Below are 21,370 nucleotides of genomic sequence, written 5' to 3' on the forward strand. Positions count from 1 at the left end.
GAGAGGAGAGTGAGCGAGAGAGAGAGAGGAGAGTGAGCGAGAGAGAGAGAGAGAGTGAGCGAGAGAGAGAGAGGAGAGTGAGCGAGAGAGAGGAGAGAGTGAGCGAGAGAGAGAGAGGAGAGTGAGCGAGAGAGAGAGGAGAGTGAGCGAGAGAGAGAGAGAGGAGAGTGAGCGAGAGAGAGAGAGGAGAGTGAGCGAGAGAGAGAGAGGAGAGTGAGCGAGAGAGAGAGAGGAGAGCGAGAGAGAGGAGAGTGAGCGAGAGAGAGAGAGGAGAGTGAGCGAGAGAGAGAGAGGAGAGTGAGCGAGAGAGAGAGAGGAGAGTGAGCGAGAGAGAGAGAGGAGAGTGAGCGAGAGAGAGAGAGGAGAGTGAGCGAGAGAGAGAGAGGAGAGTGAGCGAGAGAGAGAGAGGAGAGTGAGCGAGAGAGAGAGAGGAGAGTGAGCGAGAGAGAGAGGAGAGTGAGCGAGAGAGAGAGAGGAGAGTGAGCGAGAGAGAGAGGAGAGTGAGCGAGAGAGAGAGGAGAGTGAGCGAGAGAGAGAGAGAGGAGAGTGAGTGAGAGAGAGAGAGGAGAGTGAGCGAGAGAGAGAGAGGAGAGTGAGCGAGAGAGAGAGAGGAGAGTGAGCGAGAGAGAGAGAGGAGAGTGAGCGAGAGAGAGAGAGGAGAGTGAGCGAGAGAGAGAGAGGAGAGTGAGCGAGAGGAGAGTGAGAGCAAGAGGAGAGAGGACAGAGAGCGACGAGAGAGGAGAGAGAGTGACGAGAGAGAGAGAGAGAGAGAGAGAGAGAGAGAGAGAGGACAGAGAGTGACGAGAGAGGACAGAGAGCGACGAGAGAGGACAGAGAGCGACGAGAGAGAGGACAGAGAGCGACGAGAGAGAGGACAGAGAGAGGACAGAGAGTGACGAGAGAGAAATAGGACAGAGAGTGAAGTGAGAGAGAGAGAGAGAGAGAAAGGACAGAGAGCAACGAGAGAGAGGGGACAGAGAGTGAGAGAGAGAGAGAGAGAGAGAGAGAGAGAGCGCGACGAGAAAGAGAGGGGACAGAGAGTGACGAGAGAGAGGGGACAGAGAGTGAGAGAGAGGGGACAGAGAGTGAGAGAGAGGGGACAGAGAGTGAGAGAGAGAGGGGGCAGAGAGTGAGAGACAGAGGGGACAGAGAGCGACGAGAGAGAGGACAGAGAGTGAAGTGAGAGAGAGAGAGAGAGAGAGAGAGAGAGAGAGAGAGAGAGAGAGAGAGAGACAGAGAGCAACGAGAGAGAGGGGACAGAGAGAGAGAGAGAGAGCGACGAGAGAGAGAGGTGACAGAGAGTGAGAGAGAGGGGACAGAGAGTGAGAGAGAGAGAGGGGACAGAGAGTGAGAGAGAGAGAGGGGACAGAGAGTGAGAGAGAGGGGGGACAGAGAGTGAGAGAGAGGGGGGACAGAGAGTGAGAGAGAGGGGGGACAGAGAGTGAGAGAGAGGGGGGACAGAGAGTGAGAGAGAGGGGGGACAGAGAGTGAGAGAGAGGAGGGACAGAGAGTGAGAGAGAGGGGGGACAGAGAGTGAGAGAGAGAGAGGGGACAGAGAGTGAGAGAGAGGGGGGACAGAGAGTGAGAGAGAGGGGGGACAGAGAGTGAGAGAGAGGGGGGACAGAGAGTGAGAGAGAGGAGGGACAGAGAGTGAGAGAGAGGGGGGACAGAGAGTGAGAGAGAGGGGGGACAGAGAGTGAGAGAGAGGGGGGACAGAGAGTGAGAGAGAAACAGAGAGGACAGAGAAGGAGAACGCACCCATCAGAGCGCTAAATTAACGAGAGCACACAAGGAAGCAAGAATGCACTGAGCAACTGGAACCTCCGCAAACCAGCGAGACACAGTAAATCAGTTTGCAGAATAACTGCACCAGCGCAGCCTGCAATGAGAGACTTCCCAACGTAGATTGCAGTGAGAGTCGTGTCTCTGCAGAGATTTACAGGAAGCTGCTGCCAGTTTGCTGTAATCTGGCACTTGATTGACTAAAATCAAATGGTGCTCGAGCAAAAACTGAGGAGAATGAGGGTTTCTGGAAGCCTGCATCTTATATCACAACGGGAGAGCTGGAATGGACATTTGCCCCACTTACTGACGGCTCTGGGACAGCAAAGCGGGGGTGCAGAGCGGATGGAGGACCAGCCCACACCAGCACTGCTGGGCCCATTCCTGATTTAGAATCAGGCTCTCGGCTGCTTGATTTGTGCTGTCCATTTAACACTTCCAAGTCACCTGCATGGGCTGGAATAAACCGTCGTCCAAAAACATCACCACACCCTGCACCTGTGAGGAATGGGAAAATGCACAGGACTAGTGTTAGTTCAGGTAGTTAATCGGTTAACACTCTGCTCGGTTGCCTGGTTAGCCATTAAAAGCTCTTCACCCAACACTTAGATTCGAACTGTTTCATTTTTATTTGAAGCTGCAGGCTGCTTTAATGACACCTCTTTATTCATTTCAGTTACATGGAGCCATTTCCGTGACTCTTCCTAACCGTGAGGACGGGACTGGAAGGCGGGTCCACACACTGGGACATGCTGGGAGACAGGGCCCGGCAAGCTGTGGGACTCCACTCATTCCCAATCTGGGCTAATGCCAACATGTCAGGTGCCCGGTGGGGGAGCCCGTCATTGTCTGCCACAGTCCTGAGGCACCCAGCAGCTCGAGAACTGGGGGGGGGGGGGGGGGGAGAAGAGGGGGGCAGAGCATCCAAACTTCTGGTGAAGTGGTTTAAGGATCAGGGCATCACAAAGGGCGAGGAAAGATTAGCTTAGAAAACAGGGAAGAGAAGAGCAACAAATTTACCAGGGTCCTTAAATCACAGGAAATGGGAGTGAGGAGTGCCTGTGAGTTTAATGTCAGCTAGCCAAAGGTAGAGGAGGGTCTGTGGTTCTGTGCTATGTCACTGGTGGAAGCTTCCCACTTTGGGGGGGGGGGGAAAACGAAATGCGTTGTTCCTATCTGGGTACGAGCAGCAAACAGGCCAGAGAACTGGGTCTCAGAGAGGCCCCAAGTCTGCACCTGCTCAAAGATCCTGTGCGACAGAGTTTACTAAATGCTAAAACCTCCTGTTTGACTAATCTGCCCATTTCTCTGAAGACAAGAAGAAAATGAGAATGAAGTTAGCACAAGGGCTCGTTCAGCCGGTGAGGCGCTGATCGCTCAGCCAAGGCTGAAACCGCTTGGGCCAGATCCCACATGGGGAGCTGTGACCCCCTCCCCCCACCTCCACAGCGCTACACCTTCAACACAACCTTCCCTACAAAGAGTTAAAAACTTACAAGAACAGCCGGTGATGGGAGTTGAGTGCAATAACCAGAGCTCGGCACAAACACCTTCTGCCACAAAGCCCAGTCACATGCTCTGCGCCAATGTTAGAGGGATTTTGAAAGTGTGGAAAGAACAGGGTAGTAACACCAAGACCACACAGCAGAACTCACGACGCGTCTATAGCTCCTCGTAGTCTCCACCACCGCTGCTCCTCACAACATGGCCATCACCGCTGCCAATCAGAAACTTCTCCAAATCGTCCATGCCCTCCTCAGCCTTGTCCTTGGTCTTCACCTTCTTCCTCCTCCTCTTCTCCTCCACTGCCATCTCCTTCTCCTTTCTCAGCTTCTCCTCTGGCGTTGCTTCTTTCTCCTTCTCTTTACCCTTCCTCGGCTTGTGCCTCTTTTTCTCTGATTTCTCGTCCTCCTAAAATCATAAAGCATACCGTACACAAGTGCTCTCAGCTCACATAAGAACATAAGAAATAGGAGCACGAGTCGGCCATCTGGCCCCTCGAGCCTGCTCCGCCATTTAATAAGATTGTGGCTGATCTAATCTTGGGCTCAGCTCCACTTCCCTGCCCGCTTCCCATAACCCTCGACTCCCTTAACGTTCAAAAATCTGTCTATCTCCACCTTAAATATATTCAATGACCCAGCCTCCACAGCTCTCTGGGGCAGAGAATGCCAAAGATTCACGACCCTCAGAAGAAATTCCTCCTCATTTCCGTTTTAAATGGTTGACCCCTTATTCTGAAACTATGTTCTAGATTTCCCGAAACATCCTCTCTGCATCTATCCTGTCAAACTCCCTCATAATCTTACGTTTCAATAAGATCACCTCTCATTCTTCTAAACTCCAATGTGTATAGGCCCAACCTGCTCAACCTTTCTTCATGACAAGCCTTTCATCTCAGGAGTCAACCTAGTGAACCTTCTCTGAACTGCCTCCAATGCAAATATATCCGTCCATAAATAAGGTCTCACCAGCACCCTGTACAGTTGTAGCAGGACTTCCCTACTTTTAGATTAGATCCCCCTTACAATAAAACCCAACATTCCATTTGCCTTCCTGATTACTTGCTGTATCTGCATGCTAACCTTTTGGTGTTTCATGTACACGGATCCCCAGATCCCTCTGTACCGCAGCATTTTGTAATCGCTCCCCATTTAAATAATAATTTGCTTTTTTATTTTTCCTACAAAGTGGATAACCTCACATTTTCCCACATTACACTACATCTGCCAAATATTTGCCCACTCACTTAGCCTATCTATATCCATTTTCAGATTCTTTGCGTCCTCTTCACGACTTGCTTTCCCATCTACCTTTGTATTCAGCAAATTTGGCGACATTATACTTGGTCCCTTCATCCAAATCATTAATATACATTGTAAATAGTTGAGGCCCCAGCACTGATCCCTGTGGCACCCCACTACTTACAGTTTGCCAACCTGAAAATGACTCATTTATCCCAACTCTTTGTTTTCTGCTAGTTAGCCAATCCTCTATCCATGCTAATATATTACCCACAACCCTGAGAGATCTTATCTTGTGCAGTAACCTTTTACGTGGCACCTTATCGAATGCCTTCTGGAAATCCAAATAAAAGACATCTACTAGTTCCCCTTGATCCACCCTGCTCCTTATATCCTCAAAGAACTCCAGCAAATTTGTCAAACACGATTTCCCTTTCATAACACCATGCTGACTCTGCTTGACTGCATTATGATTTTCTAAATGTCCTGCGACTACTTCCTTAATAATGGACTCCCTCAGTACTGCACTGGAGTGTTAGCCTGGATTATGGGCTCGAACCCACGACCTTCTGACTCTGAGGCAAGTGGACTGTCACTGAGCCACAACTGTTGATCCCCAATCCCACCTTTCTCCCTCCCCTGCTCCTCAACATCTAGTTGTGTTTTTGAATGCCTTCCACCAGAACTTTTAAAGTTGCGAGGATTGTGCATTAGTTTGAAAAAAACATTTACCTCTCTCACTTTTTTCTTCTTTTTCTTCTTCTCTTTCGAGGAGCCCTTGTTTGCTTTTTCTGAAAGGAGAACCAAAGTTCAGTCAGCAGTGAGCCAGCAATACAGGTGATCCAGGGGTACATACAGGATGGAGCTGTACAGCCAGGTATCTGGGCTCAGGGATAGACAGGATGTTTGGCAGGTTAGCTAATCCAGGACTGCACACCTTAATGATACTGAAAGCTACAGCATCTCAAATATATTGGTGATATTACTTCGAAAAGTACTTTTTCTTCAAGTAGTTTTGCTTTTCCCTCCCCTAAGGCTGTGAATCCCCACCTTGTCAGCCTGGCTTATTTTGATAGCAAGGGTCCCTCTTATTTCCACTTCTTCCCTGTCCAATCCCCTGATGGTCTGAATGATATGCTCCCAGGCTTCCACTGGCATGATCCAGGGCTCAGGGTAGACAGTGTGTGGAAGGCCCTGGCCTCCCTCCTGTTTGCTCCAGTGGTGAAGGTGTTGGCTCTCCGGACCCTTGAGCGAGAGAGAGAGATCAGGGCAGGAGCCACCTGATTCTGTCACTAACCAGTGGGTTCTGTCACATTTCAGGACTTTGTAACCATTTTCACACAGAAAGGATTTTTTTTTTTTTTAAAAAGCAAAACACATTTTCAGGATTTGAAAATGGAACCTGGGTGAAACGTGGCTAATCTGCTAAAAGCAAGTTGTTATCTTCAGCGATTAAGCAATAACTAATTCCTTAGCTTCTTTGGATGATTGAAAAACACCTCACACCCATTGTATCAAATCATGGTCGCTGATTGAAGCATGGGCAGGAACTTTGGCAGGGCCTAGGAACAGCAGAGGTGTGCCGAATGATCGGGGCAGAGGAACGGAGAGAGATCAGGGCACATGGGCGACGTGATCGGGGCCCAGGAGAGGCGAGAGTTCGGGGCCCAGAAGAGACGTGGGCCCAGGGGCAGCACGGACCAGCCCACACTGCAATGTGTGTGTGCACTGGGTCCATGCAGCAGAGCTGGTCTCCAGTCGTCTTGGTTAATCCTTGCCACTGGACCAAGCTCTATCAAGCCCGTGTGATGGCTGGTATGCAACGGCCATCACGTTAAAAAAATCCACGCACAGGCATCTTCCAACCTTCAACATGTAGTTTGGGATCTCATCGAAACACCTGTGAACTCATCCGTTTTTGGTGTGGAAGCAAATCATCCTCGATACGAGGGACCGCCTAAGAAGACACCCATTGTGTTCACAAGATCTTTGATCCTGGTCCCTCTGTGACCAGACGGGAGATAAAAAGGCACGGGGGGGGGGGGGGGGGGGGAGGGGGGACTGGGTTTTTGAACAGGAAAGCTGCGAGGGCATTTAGGTTTGTTAAAGGAAACGCTGTGAGGAATTTTACTGAGTGGAAGGGGTTAGACATGTTGAGGATGATTAGAAGCCACCTTGTTTAAGATGTCGGCTGGCATGGCATGCTCCTTTCCCTGTATCATTGTGCAGAAGTGCGTGCAGTGACAGCAGCACTTCTATTGGTTCACCTTCCTGTGAAATAAGATCAGCTCATCGATTGGTGCCTGGCCTCACCTCCCCAAGTCTGAGCTCGGCTCACCCGCCGAGAGACTGAGGCAGATGTGCGAAAGCCACCAATATCCAGTCCAGACCACAAGAGATACTTTTGTTGGGTCTCAAGTAGATACGGGGCAGAGAGAGCCAACTGTCTCAAACACAAGACATGTAGAGCACTCAGCAGAGTGAATGACTTCACTGAACCCAGAAGGGGTCTGCGCAGACCTGAGCTCCTAATACTCCTGCTGCAGTCATGTGGCTGAGATACAATAGGGGCTCACGGTACCTGTGGAACCAAATCTCTGCTCGAGTCACCTTCAGTAACGGATGGGTAAGGGGAGAAAACTGGAAAGCAGAAAGCGCTCAGTTGGTCCCCACCTCAATAACCAACTCCCACAGCCCTGTGCTCGTGTCCACCCAGTATCACTGCAGGAACACGGATTGCTCTATTACAGCGATTGTGTTTCTAAGTGTAGCGACTGAGTCAGCGTCAGTGCAATACTAATACTTCATCTGCACAGAGCGACCATTCACCCATACACCATGCACAGTGTCCCGGAATAGTACAGTCCTTACACCCTTAGTCCTTTCACTGCCTGCCGCTTACACACCCACCACAGCAGGAGTTGGCAGCGCATCTGGCTCCATTCTGCTGGTCAATGTACACGGAGACTCAACTGGCACCATTTTGAAAACCAAAGTGCTGATCACAATCAGACTGGAGGCATCACAGCTCAACACTTCCAACTTCTCTCCGGCATCCAAGCATTCATAGGTGTTCAGTTATGAACACCCATTTTCAGACAGTATAGAGCTTTTAGTTGCTATACACAGCAGCAGCTTACAACACCAATGCACTTGATACTACTCTTCAAACTTCTTCAGAAGTTTGGCACCTCCTTCATAACATCAAGTTCCTGTATCCAGTCTGAACCATCCGATAGATCCGAATTAGAAAAGGTGTAAAGACTCTGTGCTGAACTAAACATTGAGCGTAGCCAAGTAACAATAACCTGTAGGATGTAGGTCAGAAAAAGCACAGGGACTGGGCTTTGCTTGTTGAGGTTAAGTTATATTCAGAAAAAAAAAGGAAGGCCATATTTGCGGCAAATATTCTAACCTCTTCCTCATCAGAGAACCTCCTCACTCCTGTTAACTTCGATCAAAGTCGTACAGAAGGTAGCAAGTGGGAACCCAACCAGCCAAGATTAAAGGCAGGCTAAGGAAATGGCAGTGTCAAACCCACCAGCTGAAGTATCAGACCCACATGGTAATGGCGTGCAAGCTTGTGAATTATAGAGTGGAAATGTAACTGCCTTACCAGCCCGTAACCCAGCCACAGTACAAGTAGACTGGGCTGGAGCGTCGTGACCAGCAAGTGAGGAACACACTGCGCTACATTCTGGAAGTCCCGTAATTAACCTGTTCAGTGCTGGACTTACCAAGGAATCGGAGAGATTTCACAATCGAATCAACTGCTTGTTTTATTCTAAAGAGAATGTAAGGCTTTGTGAAAAGCACAAAAACAGATCCAGGGAAGAGTTCAATTTCAGCAAGCTGTCCCCTCGCTGGGAAATGCGTTTCTGGGCAGTTCCCATGTGCTGAGGGCCCAGGCCTCTCGAGTACACATGCTCCTGCTGGCAGCATTCACTGTCACTGTTTGCTTACCTACAGGCTGCCGAACAAGAGTTGTGAGGTTTTACCAACACCAGTGCCAGAAATGCATGGTGAGTTTGAGATTAAGCACCTCCAGCTACAGGCTGGCTACCCAGGGATCACAGGCACCAGAGGGGCCGAGTCTGTACCCCTACTTTCACCAACCAATACCACTTGTCTTTTGGAAATGTTTATTCGTAACACCAAAATCTCTGATTTGTCCCCTTGGATGACAAGTCCTGAATGCTGATCCTGTAACCCCTCCAATAACTGAATATCCTTCTCTCTACCCCCTCCAATAACTGAATATCCTTCTCTATACCCCAATAACTGAATACACCCTTCTCTGTACCCCCTCCAATAACTTCACATTTCTCCACATTATATTCCATTTGCCATGTTCCTGCCCATTCACTTAGCCTGTCTATACCCTTGAAGCCTCTTTGCATCCTCCTCACAACTTAACATTCCCACCTAGCTTTGTATCATCAGCAAACGTGGATATATTACATTTGGTCCCCTCATCCAAATCATTGTTATAGATTGTGAATAGTTGAGGCCCAAGCACTGATCCTTGCGGTACCCCACTAGTTACAGTCTGCCAACCCGGAAATGACCCATTTATTCCGTTAAGCAATCTTCAATCCATGCTAGTATATTACCCCCAATCCCGTAAGCCCTAATTTTGTTTAATAACCTCTTGTGTGGCACCTTATCGAATACCTTCTGAAAATCCAAATACACCACATCCACTGGTTCCCCCCTTATCTATTCTGCTAGTTACAGCCTCAAAAAACTTGAACAGATTTGTCAAACATGATTTTCGTTTCATAAATTCGTGTCGACTCTGCCCAATCCTATTATTATTTTCGAAGTTCCCTGTTACCACACCCTCAATAATAGATTCTAGCATTTTCCCTACTACTGATGTCAGGCTAACTGGTCTGTAGTTCCCCATTTCCTCTCTCCCTTCATTATTAAATAGCGGGGTTACATTTGCTACCTTCCAATCCTTGGGGACTGTTCTAGCAAATAGGGAATTCTGAAAAAATACCATCAATGTATCCACTATCTCTATCGCCACCTCTTTTAAAACTCTAGGATGTAGGCCATCAGGTCCAGGGGATTTATTAGCTTTCAGTCCCATTTTTTCACTAATACTAATTTCTTTCAGTTCCTCATTCTCACTACACCCTTGGTTCTCCACTATTTCTGGGAGGTTTTTTGCATCTTCTTCCATGATGACAAAGTATTCGTTTAATTTCTCTGCCATTTTCTTATTCCCCATTATAATTTCTCCTATCTCAGCCTGTAAGGGACCCACATTTACTTTCGCTAGTCTTTTCCTTTTTACATGGCTATAGAAGCTTTTACAGTCTCATTCTATTTTCCCTTTTTTAAAAAAAAATCAATTTCTTGGTACTCCTTTGCTGAATTCTAAAATCCTCCCAATCCTCAGACTTACTGCTCTTTTTGGCAACATTTTAGGCCTCTTCCTTTGATCTAATACGATCTTTAATATCTCATTAGCCATGGTTGGACCATTTTTCCCGTGGTGCTTTTATTCCTTAAAGGAATGCATATTCGTTGCGAATTATGAATTATTTCTTTAAATGTTTGCCATTGCTTTTCTACGGTCACATCTTTTAATCTAGTCTCCCAACGTACCTTAGCCAACTCCTCTCTCATACCTACGTAGTTTGCTTTGTACTGGTACCAGGTCATGTCTTGAGATAAAACCCAGGGCTGCTGCTACTCATTAATAAACCCTGAATATTTATCGAGCAAAATCTCTGGACCTCACCTTCATCGCTACTCTCCGGGGCTGCGGGGCTTTTATTATCAAAGCCCAAACCAAACAAGTCCAGATCATTGGCTGGCTTCATGGCCCGTGGCTGGGGTTTCACCGGCACAGTGAGCTTTGCCGAACTGAAGTCATCATTGGAGAGCTCGGAGCTGTCCTCTCGAACTGGGAACACCTCCTGCAAAAAGCATCACAAGTCAACAGTTATTAACCTGGGGAGGGGAGTTGGGAGAAGAGAAAGAAAAAGGAGTGTGGGTTCAGAAAACTCAAAATCAGATCAACTGAACCGGCTCAGCTTCATACGAGGTGTCAGCCGTGGCTCAGTGGGCAGCACTCTTGCCCAGGTCAGAAGGTCGTGGGTTCAAGTCCCACTCCAGAGACTTGAGCACGTAATCTACGCTGACACCTCAGTGCAGTGCTGAGGAAGTGCAGCATTGTCAGAGATGCCGTCTTTCGAATGAGACATTAAACAGAGTCTGCTCTCTCAGGTGGACATAAAGGATCCCATGGCACTATTCGAAGAAGGGCAGGGCAGTTCTCTCAACCCACTTCACTAAAACAGGTTATCTGGTCATTACCACATTGCTATTTGTGGGACCTTGATGTGCGCAAATTGCCTGCTGCATTTCCCACATTACAACAGTGACTACACTTCAACTAAAGTAATGAATTGGCTGTGAAGTGCATTGGGACGTCCCGAGAATGTGAAAGGTGCTATATTTACAACACAGACACAGGCCATTCGGCTCAACAGGTCTCTGTTGGGGTTTATAATCCACATGAGCCTCCTTCCACTTTAGTTCATCTCATCCTATCAAGATATCCTTCTATTGCTTTCTCCCTCACGTATGTTATCTAGATTCCTCTCAAACACTCTGTGGTACAGCGGGTTCCACATTCTCATCGCCGTCTGAGTGAAGAATATATCATATACAAGAGTAAGGTAAAAAAAAAAATGCAAGTTCCTTCTTTCTAGATTTCTGACAGCTTCCAGAATATGATCAGAAGTTGAGGGATTAATCAAAACTCAGAGAGTGCTGGCACCCACCGGTCAGTGCCCTGGGTCGGAGGGACCTGGGTCCGAGGGACCGGTCGGTGCCCTAGGTCTCTCACAGCACACAGCCCACAGCCCAACTCGGACTGGTGAGGACGAAAGTCTCCTGTCCACTCTCACTGTCTCAATGTAGCTGTTCGGGGGAATGGCCCTGCAACATAAAAGCAGCCTTGATTCAGCATTAAATGGGTTCTCACTCACAGGGGCCTCAGGAGGGGACATTGGACAAATGTCAGAGTGGTGTGGCGCAGTGAGCTTTAAATCGGAGGCACACCCGAGACGGACTTTGTACTCAAGCCCAGTGTGCTTGATGCCAATGGCGGGTCTGAAAATGGAGGATGTTTTATCCCCTCACCCTGACCAGCCCATAATCACAAGCAGGAAACAAAGGGAGGTTTAAAAACTAACGACTCGAGATGAAACGTACAATCTGGAGTCGTTGGTCAGACTCGTCGCTGTAGAAGTCTGGGTCGTCCATGACGAAGGACAGCAGCTGCTTGGCGATTGGCCCCTCCAGATCGCTCTCCGAGGACTCCTTGCATTCTTGGGCTTTAGGTTTCTTCTGAGCTTTGCTTTCAGTCTTGTGGAGTGGTGTTGGGACTGGGGCGAGCGGGGGGACCAGAGAAGGGGCGGTATTACCAGGCCAGCTGGAGGCCGTATTGCTGCTGCCGAGTAGCTGTTGTGGGAGGGAGGCAGGCGAGCTGATGCCAGCGTCCTGCTCGGAGACTTTGGTTGGAGCTCTGTCCTGGGATTTTAACAAACTTTTGGAAGCCCTGAAAGGGAAGGGGAAACAAGGTAAATACAAATGGGGTTGATGGTTAGAGCAGCCCATCTAATCTCAGTGCTCACTCCCTCAATAATAGTGTCACTCGCACCACTATGGTACATCCTGGGGCGGGGGGGGGGGAAAGAGGCTGCAATTGGAAGGGGCATGGATTTACACAGTTTTATAGACCCATGGCTAATACTTCCCCCCTCCCTAACCTGCTCCTGATCTTTGGGGTAGAGAGGGGGAAAATATCAGCTATGGGGTCCCGCTTCTGATGCCCGTCCAATATAGAATGCACATGTGTGAATGGTGGGTGAGGACAGGTTGGAGCTACAATATGATGGCCCCTCAGTCAACTGCCTGCCCAAGGCACCATCTTGCCTTTCACCTGAGCAATGGACATGTGCCGAGGCAGTGTGCGCCCGGGGAACATCACCACAGCAAAAGTCCGTGTCTGCATTAGATACAGGGCACCGTGGGAAGTTGCTATGACTATCAGTTGGAATACTGACGTCCAACTGTCGCTAGTTTAACTGTAACACTGCATGGTATTTCACCATTAAGAATATTCATAGACTAATGGAATCAAACAGGACAGAAGGAAGCCTTTCAGCCCATCATGCTGGCTCTGTGAAAGCTATCCAATTATTCCCACTCCCCTGTTCTTTCCCCAATGTCCTGTAAATTTCTCCTTTTATCTAATTCACTTTTGAAAGTTACTACTGAATCTGCTCCCACCGCCCTTTCAGGCAGTGTGTTCCAGATTACAACAACTCACTGCGTAAAAAAATTCTCCACATCTCCTCTCTGGTTCTTTTACCAATCACCTTAACTCTGTGTCATCTGGTTACCAACCTTCCTGCCACTGGGAACAGTTTCTCTTTATATACTCGATCAAAACCCTCATAATTTTGAACATTGCTATTAAATCTCCCCTTAACCTTCTCTGCTCGGAGGAGAATCCCAGCTTCTCCAGTCTCCCCACATAACTGAAGTCCCTCATTCCTGATATAATTCTAGTAAATCTCCTCTGCACCCTCTGCAAGGCCTTGACATCCTTCCTAAAGTGTAGTGCGCAGAATTGGCCACAATACTCCAGCTGGGGCCTAACCAGTGTGTTATAAAGGTTTAGCATAACTTCCTTGTTTTTGTTCTCTGTGCCTCTATTAATAAAGCCAAGAATCCCCTATGCCTTTTTAAACAGCCTTCTGAACCTATCCTGCCACCTCCAAAGATTTATGTTCATACACCCTCAGGTCTCTCTGTTCCTGCAATCCCTTTAAAATTGTACCATTTAGTTCATGTTGGCTCTCATTCTTTCTATCAAAATGTATCACTTCACGGTTCTGTGTGTTAAATTTAAATGACATCCTTTGCGACTGTGACAAAGGTAAACTATCCCTCCTCGTCCTTCTCGACTTATCTGCAGCCTTTGACACAGTTGACCACTCCATCCTCCTCCAACGCCTCTCCACCATCGTCCAGCTGGGTGGGACTGCACTCGCCTGGTTCCATTCTTATCTATCTAATCGTAGCCAGAAAATCTCCTGCAATGGCTTCTCTTCTCACTCCTGCATCGCTACGTCTGGTGTCCCCCAAGGATCTATCCTTGGCCCCCTCCTATTTCTCATCTATATGTTGCCCCTTGGCGACATCATTCAAAAACACGGCATCAGTTTCCACATGTACGCTGATGACACCCAACTCTACCTCACCACCATTTCTCTCGATCCCTCCACTGTCTCTAAATTATAAGACTGCTTGTCCGACATACAGTTCTGGATGAGCAGAAATTTTCTCCAATTAAATATTGGGAATACCAATGCCATTATCTTTGGTCCCCGCCACAAACTGCATTCCCTAACCACTGACTCCATCCCTCTCCCTAGCATCAATCTGAGGGTGAACAAAACTGTTCGCAACCTAGGTGTCATATTAGACCCTGAAATGAGTTTCCAGCCACATATTTGCGGCATAACTAAAACCGCCTTTTTCCACCTCCATAACATTGCCCGCCTCAGCTCTTCTGCTGCTGAAACCCTCATTCATGCCTTTGTTACCTCTAGGCTTGACTACTCCAACTCACTCCTGGTCAGCCTCCCACATTCTATCCTACGTAAACTTGAGGTCATCCAAAACTCGGCAGCCCATGTCCTAACCCGCACCAAGTCAAGATCACCCATCACCCCTGTGCTTTCTGACCAACATTGGCTCCCAGTTACGTAACACCTCGATTTCAAAATTCTCATCCTTGTTTACAAAACACTCCATGGACTTGCCCCTCCCTATCTCTGTAATCTTTTTCAGCCTCACAACCCCACAAGATGTCTGCGCTCCTCAAATGCTGGCCTCTTGAACATCCCTTATTATAATGGATCAACCATTGGTGGACGTGCCTTCAGCTGCCTGGGCCCGAAGCTCTGGAACTCCCTCCTTAAACCTCTATGCCTCTCTATCCTACTTTAAGACACTCCTTAAAACCTAGCCCTTTAAACAAGCTTTTGGTCATCTGCCATAATTTCATAGAAACATAGAAAATAGGTGCAGGAATAGGCCATTCGGCCCTTCGAGCCTGCACCACCATTCCATATCATGGCTGATCATTCACCTCAGTACCCCTTTCCGGCTTCCTCTCCATACCCCTTGATCCCTTTAGCCGTAAGGGCCACATCTAACTTCCTCTTGAATACATCCAATGAACTGGCATCAACAACTCTCTGCGGCAGGGAATTCCACAGGTTAACAACTCTGAGTGAGGAAGTTTCTCCTCATCTCAGTCCTAAATGGCCTACCCCTGATCATAAGACTGTGTCCCTTGGTTCTGACTTCCCCAACATCGGGAACATTCTTCCCGCATCTAACCTGTCCCATCCCGTCAGAATCTTATACGTTTCTATGAGATCCCCTCTCATCCTTCTAAATTCCAGTGTATAAAGGCCCACTTGATCCAGTCTCTCCTCATATGTCAGTCCAGCCATCCCTGGAATCAGTCTGGTGAACCTTCGCTGCACTCCCTCAATAGCAAGAACGTCCTTCCTCAGATTAGGACCAAAACGGAACACAATATTCCAGGTGAGGCCTTACCAAGGCCCTGTACAATTGCAGCAAGACCTCCCTGCTCCTATACTCAAATCCCCTAGCTATGAAGGCCAACATACCACTTGCCTTCTTCACCGCCTGCTGTACCTGCATGCCAACTTTCAATGACTGATGAACCATAATACCCAGGTCTCGTTGCACCTCCCCTTTTTCTAATCTGCCGCCATTCAGATAATATTCTGCCTCTGTGTTTTTGCCACCAAAGTGGATAACCTCACATTTATCCACATTATACTGCATCTGCCATGCATTTGCCCATTCACCTAACCTGTCCAAGTCACTCTGCAACCTCTTAGCATCCTCCTCACAGCTCACACCGCCACCCAGTTTAGTTTCATCTGCAAACTTGGAGATATTACACTCAATTCCTTCATCCAAATCATTGATGTATGTTGTAAAGGGCTGGGTTCCCAGCACTGAGCCCTGTGGCACTCCACTAGTCACTGCCTGCCATTCTGAAAAGGACCCGTTAATCCCGACTCTCTGCTTCCTGTCTGCCAACCAATTCTCTATCCACGCCAGTACATTACCCCCAATACCATGTGCTTTGATTTTGCACACCAATCTCTTATGTGGGACCTTGTCAAAGGCCTTTTGAAAGTACAAATACACCACATCCACTGGTTCTCCCTTGTCCACTCTACTAGTTACATCCTCAAAAAATTCCAGATTTGTCAAGCATGATTTCCCTTTCATAAATCCATGCTGACTTGGACCGATCCTGTCACTGCTTTCCAAATGCACTGCTATTTCATCCTTAATAACTGATTCCAACATGTTCCCCACCACTGATGTCAGGCTAACCGGTCTATAATTACCTGTTTTCTCTCTTCCTCCTTTTTTAAAAAGTGGTGTTACATTAGCTACCCTCCAGTCCATAGGAACTGATCCAGAGTCGATAGACTGTTGGAAAATGATCACCAATGCATTCACTATTTCTAGGGCCACTTCCTTAAGTACTCTAGGATGCAGACAATCAGGCCCCGGGGATTTATCGGCCTTCAATCCCATCAATTTCCCCAACACAATTTCCCGCCTAATTAGGATATCCTTCAATTCCTCCTTCTCACTAGACCCTCGGTCCCCTAGTACATCTGGAAGGTTATTTGTGTCTTCCTTCGTGAAGACAGAACAAAAGTATTTGTTCAATTGGTCTGCCATTTCTTTGTTCCCCATTATAAATTCACCCGAATCCGACTGCAAGGGAACTATGTTTGCCTTCACTAATCTTTTTTTCTGCACATATCTATAGAAGCTTTTGCTGTCAGTTTTTATGTTCCTGGCAAGCTTCCTCACGTACTCTATTTCCCCCCTCCTAATTAAACCTTTTGTCCCCCTCTACTGAATTCTAAATTTCTCCCAGTCCTCTGGTTTGCTGCTTTTTCTGGCCAACTTATATGCCTCTTCCTTGGATCTAACACTATCCTTAATTTCCCTTGTGAGCCACGGTTGAGCCACCTTCCCGGTTTTATTTTTACTCCAGACAGGGATGTACAATTGTTGAAGTTCATCCATGTGATCTATGAATGTTTGCCATTACCTATCCACCGTTAACCCTTTAACTATCCTCCTTATTGCTTACTACATTACAGAATTTCATGGCATCTGCAAACTTTGAAATTATGCCCCCTATACCCAGGCCCAGGTCATTAATATATATCAAAGAGAGCAGTGGTCCCAATCCCGACCCCTGGGAACAGCACTGTGTAGTGTCCTCCAGTCTGCAAAATCCATCACCACTTGCGAAGCACTGACCTTTTTGGTGGATCCTGACATGTGGTGACCTTTGCACTCTCATCTTCATCACTGGATAAGGTGATGTTTTTACTCGGAACCTGCGATTGCACGCTAGGCTTCTGTAGCATTTGGTCATCGAAATCCAAGTCATCCTGGAAACGTGCTACCATGGGATTCCCCCTCCGGTCTCCATCACTATGGGAGAGTGAGGCAAATAGCTATTAGTATTTGTTAAACCGTTTGCACCACGAGCCAACAAACTCTGCCGCCCCGTCACTAAGCTCTGCGAAAAATGGCAGCAGACAGTAACCGTGCAATCCTCCCACCGGTGACCACCCCCCCCACCCACCGCCTGTAGCCTCCGTACCCCCGGCCCCTGCTAGCACTCTTCTCCCCCGCCCCCGCCCCCAACCACCTGTAGCTCCCGCCGCCACCCCCCCCCGCCGCTAGCACCGCCCCCGGGTCCTCTGCTTGCAGTCGTCCCCCACAACCGCCTGTAGCACCACACGCCTCCCCCTCAGCCCCACTGCCTGCAAGCCCCCCGGCCCACCGCCTGTAGCACCGCCCCAACCCTGTAGTCCTCTCCGGCCAGTTGACAGACTGCCCACTCACTTCTCAAACGCATCGCAAACTGCTGACACGTTCTCCAAACTCTCATCACCTCAGATCAGCTTGGCAAATGCTACCTCCGCCCATCACAAAATTCAACTAATTCAGGACTTGGGGGCCTGAATTCTCTCCCACCATCTCTCACCTGCAGCATCTCATCGTCCAGCCACTACTCTCACTTCCTATTTCAATTGCTGCCTTGCTCTCTAATCCTCAAGGTCAGCACCGGTGACCAATCTTGCAAAACTACTTCAGCCTTTCACTCTCCCCCCTCTACATTACTTCATGTCCCACTCAGTGCTGACCAGTCCCCTTATAACTCGCACAGCAACACCGCTCTCACACGCACAATGGGATTAGTGCTGTACACGGTGGGTACTGGAGGGGCTGACTGCCTGTGCCCAATGCTATACAGTCGGTGATCTGCTAATGCTCTCACACAAAGTAACACTGCCCATCAGTCATTTCATCATTCATAAGCACATCACCGCTGTACAGCACTGGGCAAGGACAGTCAGCCCCTCCCGTACCCACCCCATACAGCACTAATCCCAGTCCCCACCGACAGTGCCCCCTCCATACAGCATTAATCCCACTCCCCACTGACAGTGCCCCTTCCCGTACCCACCCCGTACAGCACTAATCCCAGTCCCCACTAACAGCCACCTCCTCCGGTACAGCATTAATCCCAGTCATCGCAGGCAGTATACAGTCATTATTTCATGTTTTATCATCTACCATTGAAAAGATAGAAATGACAGAGTGGGATTAACGGTTCACATCGAAACCTTGATCCCAGTACTTTTCAGTCCCAAGGATTCCGAATCGCTCCTTCGCGGTGACTGCCCAACTCTGGATGTCGTGAAAATCCTACCTGTCGCTCTCCTGCCCCGTTACACCGATCCTTTCCTTCGGAGGAACCGTATCCTCAAGGAAACTCCTGTCCAATCCATCTTCAGGGACAAAGTCATCAACACTCTGTGTCTTCAGTTCTCCCTCAGAGGGAACCGGAACCGCTGCATCTGCGCAAGAAAACCGGCATCAGAAGATGCTTTAGTTCACAGAGGAGAGAGCGAGCGAGGGGACCGAGCAGCGAGCGAGCGAGGACCGAGAGCGAGAGAGAGAATGCAAGCAAGAAAACTGCGATATACAGAGATAGGAGAGAGAGATAGAGAGAGAGAGATAGAGAGAGAGAAGATGTGTCTTAAAGAGAGAGGGCGGAGCGTGGGGGGGGGGGGGGGGGGGAAAGAGAGGGCAGGGTAGAGGCGGGGGTGGGGGAAGAGTTCGGGCGGGGGGGGAGGAAAAGAGTTCGGGCGGGGGGAGGGGGAAAGAGTTCGGGCGCGGGGAGGGGGAAAGAGTTTGGGCGGGGGGAGGGGGAAAGTTCGGGCGGGGGGAGGGGGAAGGAGTTCGGGCGGGGGGAGGGGGAAAGTTCGGGCGGGGGGGGGAGGAGAAAGAGAGAGAGTTCAGGCGGAAAGAGTTTGGGCGGGGGGGGGAGAAAGAGAGAGAGTTCAGGCGGGGGAGGAGAGGGCGGGGGCAGAGAGGAGAGGGCGGGGGGGGGGGGGGGAAGAGGAGAGGGCGGGGGCGGGGGGAAGAGGAGAGGGGGCGGGGGGGAGGAGAAGGAGGGGGCGGGGGGGAGGAGAGGACGGGGGCGGGGGGAGGAGAGGGCTGGGGGGAGGAGAGGGCGGGGGGGAGGAGAGGGCGGGGGGCAGGAGAGGGCGGGGGCGGGGGGGAGGAGAGGGCGGGGGCAGGGGCGGAGGGGAGGAGAGGGAGGGGGGAAGGGAGGAGAGGGTGAGGGGGTGGGGGAGAACATAGAATACAAAGAAAATAGGTGCAGGAGTAGGCCATTCGGCCCTTCGAGCCTGCACCACCATTCAATAAGATCATGGTTGATCATTCACCTCAGTACCACTTTCCTGCTTTCTCTCCATACCCTTTGATCCCTTTAGCTGGAAGGGCCATATCTAACTACCTCTTGAATATATCCAATGAACTGGCATCAACAACTCTCTGCGGCAGGGAATTCCGCAGGTTAACAACGCTCTGAGTGAAGAAGTTTCTCCTCATCTCAGTCCTAAATGGCTTACCCCTTATCCTAAGACTGTGGTTCTGGACTTCCCCAACATCGGGAACATTCTTCCCGTATCTAACCTGTTCCGTCCCGTCAGGATGTATACATTTCTATGAGATCCCCTCTCATCCTTCTAAACTCCAGTGCATAAAAGTCCAGTTGATCCAGTCTCTCCTTATACGTCAGTCCAGCCATCCCTGGAATCAGTCTGGTGAACCTTCACTGCACTCCCTCAATAGCAAGAACGTCCTTCCTCAGATTAGGAGACCAAACACAATATTCCAGGCGAGGCCTCACCAAGACCCTGTACAATTGCAGTAAGACCTCCCTGCTCCTATACTCAAATCCCCTAGCGACGAAGGCCAACATGCCATTTGCCTTCTTCACCGCCCACTGTACCTGCATGCCAACTTTCAATGACTGATGTACCATGACACCCAGGTCTCGTTGCACCTCCCCTTTTCCTAATCTGTCACCATTCAGATAATATTCTGCCTTCGTGTTATTGTCTCCAAAGTGGATAACCTCACATTTATCCACATTATACTGCATCTGCCAGGCATTTGCCCACTCACCGAACCTGTCCAAATCACCCTGCAGCTTCTTAGCATCCTCCTCACAGCTCACACCGCCACCCTGGTTAGTGTCATCTGCAAACTTGGAGATATTACATTCAATTCCTTCATCTAAATCATTAATGTATATTGTAAAGAGCTGGGGTCCCAGCACTGAGCCCTGCGGCACTAGTCACTGCCTCCCATTCCGAAAAGGACCCGTTTATCCCGACTCTCTGCTTCCTGTCTGCCAACCAATTCTCTATCCACGCCAGTACATTACCCACAATACAATGTGCTTTGATTTTGCACACCAATCTCTTATGTGGGACCTTGTCAAAGGCCTTTTGAAAGTCCAAAAACACCACATCCACTGGTTCTCCCTTGTCCACTCTACTAGTGACATCCTCAAAAAATTCTAGAAGATTTGTCAAGCATGATTTCCCCTTCATACATCCATGCTGACTTGGACCGATCCTGTCACTGCTTTCCAAATGCACTGCTATTTCATCCGTAATAATTGATTCCAACATTTTCCCCACTATTGATGTCAGGCTAACCGGTCTATAATTACCCGTTTTCTCTCTCCCTCCTTTTTTTAAAAAAAAAGTGGTGTTACATTAGCTACCCTCCAAGTCCATAGGAACTGATCCCGAGTTGATAGACTGCTGGAAAATGATCACCAATGCATCCACTATTTCTAGGGCCACTTCCTTACGTACTCTGGGATACAGACTATCAGGCCCTGGGGATTTATCGGCCTTCAATCCCATCAATTTCCCGCCTAATAAGGATATCCTTCAGTTCCTCCTTCTCTTTCGACCCTCGGTGCCCTAGTACATCCGGAAGGTTATTTGTGTCTTCCTTCGTGAAGACAGAACCAAAGTATTTGTTCAATTGGTCTGCCATTTCTTTGTCCCCCATTATAAATTCATCTGAGGCTGACTGCAAGGGACCTACGTTTGTCTTCACTAATCTTTTTCTCTTCACATATTTATAGAAGCTTTTGCTGTCAGTTTTTTTGTTCCCGGCAAGCTTCCACTCGTACTCTATTTTCCCCCTCCTAATCAAACCCTTTGTCCTCCTCTGCTGAATTCTAAATTTCTCCCAGTCCTCAGGTTTGCTGCTTTTTTTGGCCAATTTATATGCCTCTTCCTTGGATCTAACACTATCCTTAATTTCCCTTGTTAGCCACGGTT

The 21,370-nt window shown here is 48.9% G+C and overlaps 1 protein-coding gene across 2 annotated transcripts in view; it reads right to left on the bottom strand.

Moving 5' to 3' along the window:
• Positions 1–2,387: 2,387 nt before the first annotated feature.
• The window catches only part of LOC139232561 (rab-like protein 6), a 114,245-nt gene continuing 95,262 nt past the window's right edge, over positions 2,388–21,370 (bottom strand). For both annotated transcript variants that reach the window (XM_070862986.1, XM_070862985.1), the window contains 6 exons: positions 18,424–18,571; positions 16,959–17,135; positions 11,763–12,108; positions 10,282–10,459; positions 5,259–5,317; positions 2,388–3,693 (listed from right to left, as the gene is read on the bottom strand). In XM_070862986.1, coding sequence (XP_070719087.1) covers positions 3,445–3,693; positions 5,259–5,317; positions 10,282–10,459; positions 11,763–12,108; positions 16,959–17,135; positions 18,424–18,571 — 1,157 coding nt within the window. In that variant the 3' untranslated portion in view covers positions 2,388–3,444. The remainder of the gene's footprint in view (positions 3,694–5,258; positions 5,318–10,281; positions 10,460–11,762; positions 12,109–16,958; positions 17,136–18,423; positions 18,572–21,370) is intronic.

This window comes from Pristiophorus japonicus, chromosome 20, assembly GCF_044704955.1.
Source record: "Pristiophorus japonicus isolate sPriJap1 chromosome 20, sPriJap1.hap1, whole genome shotgun sequence".
Classification (NCBI taxonomy): Eukaryota; Metazoa; Chordata; class Chondrichthyes; family Pristiophoridae; genus Pristiophorus; species Pristiophorus japonicus.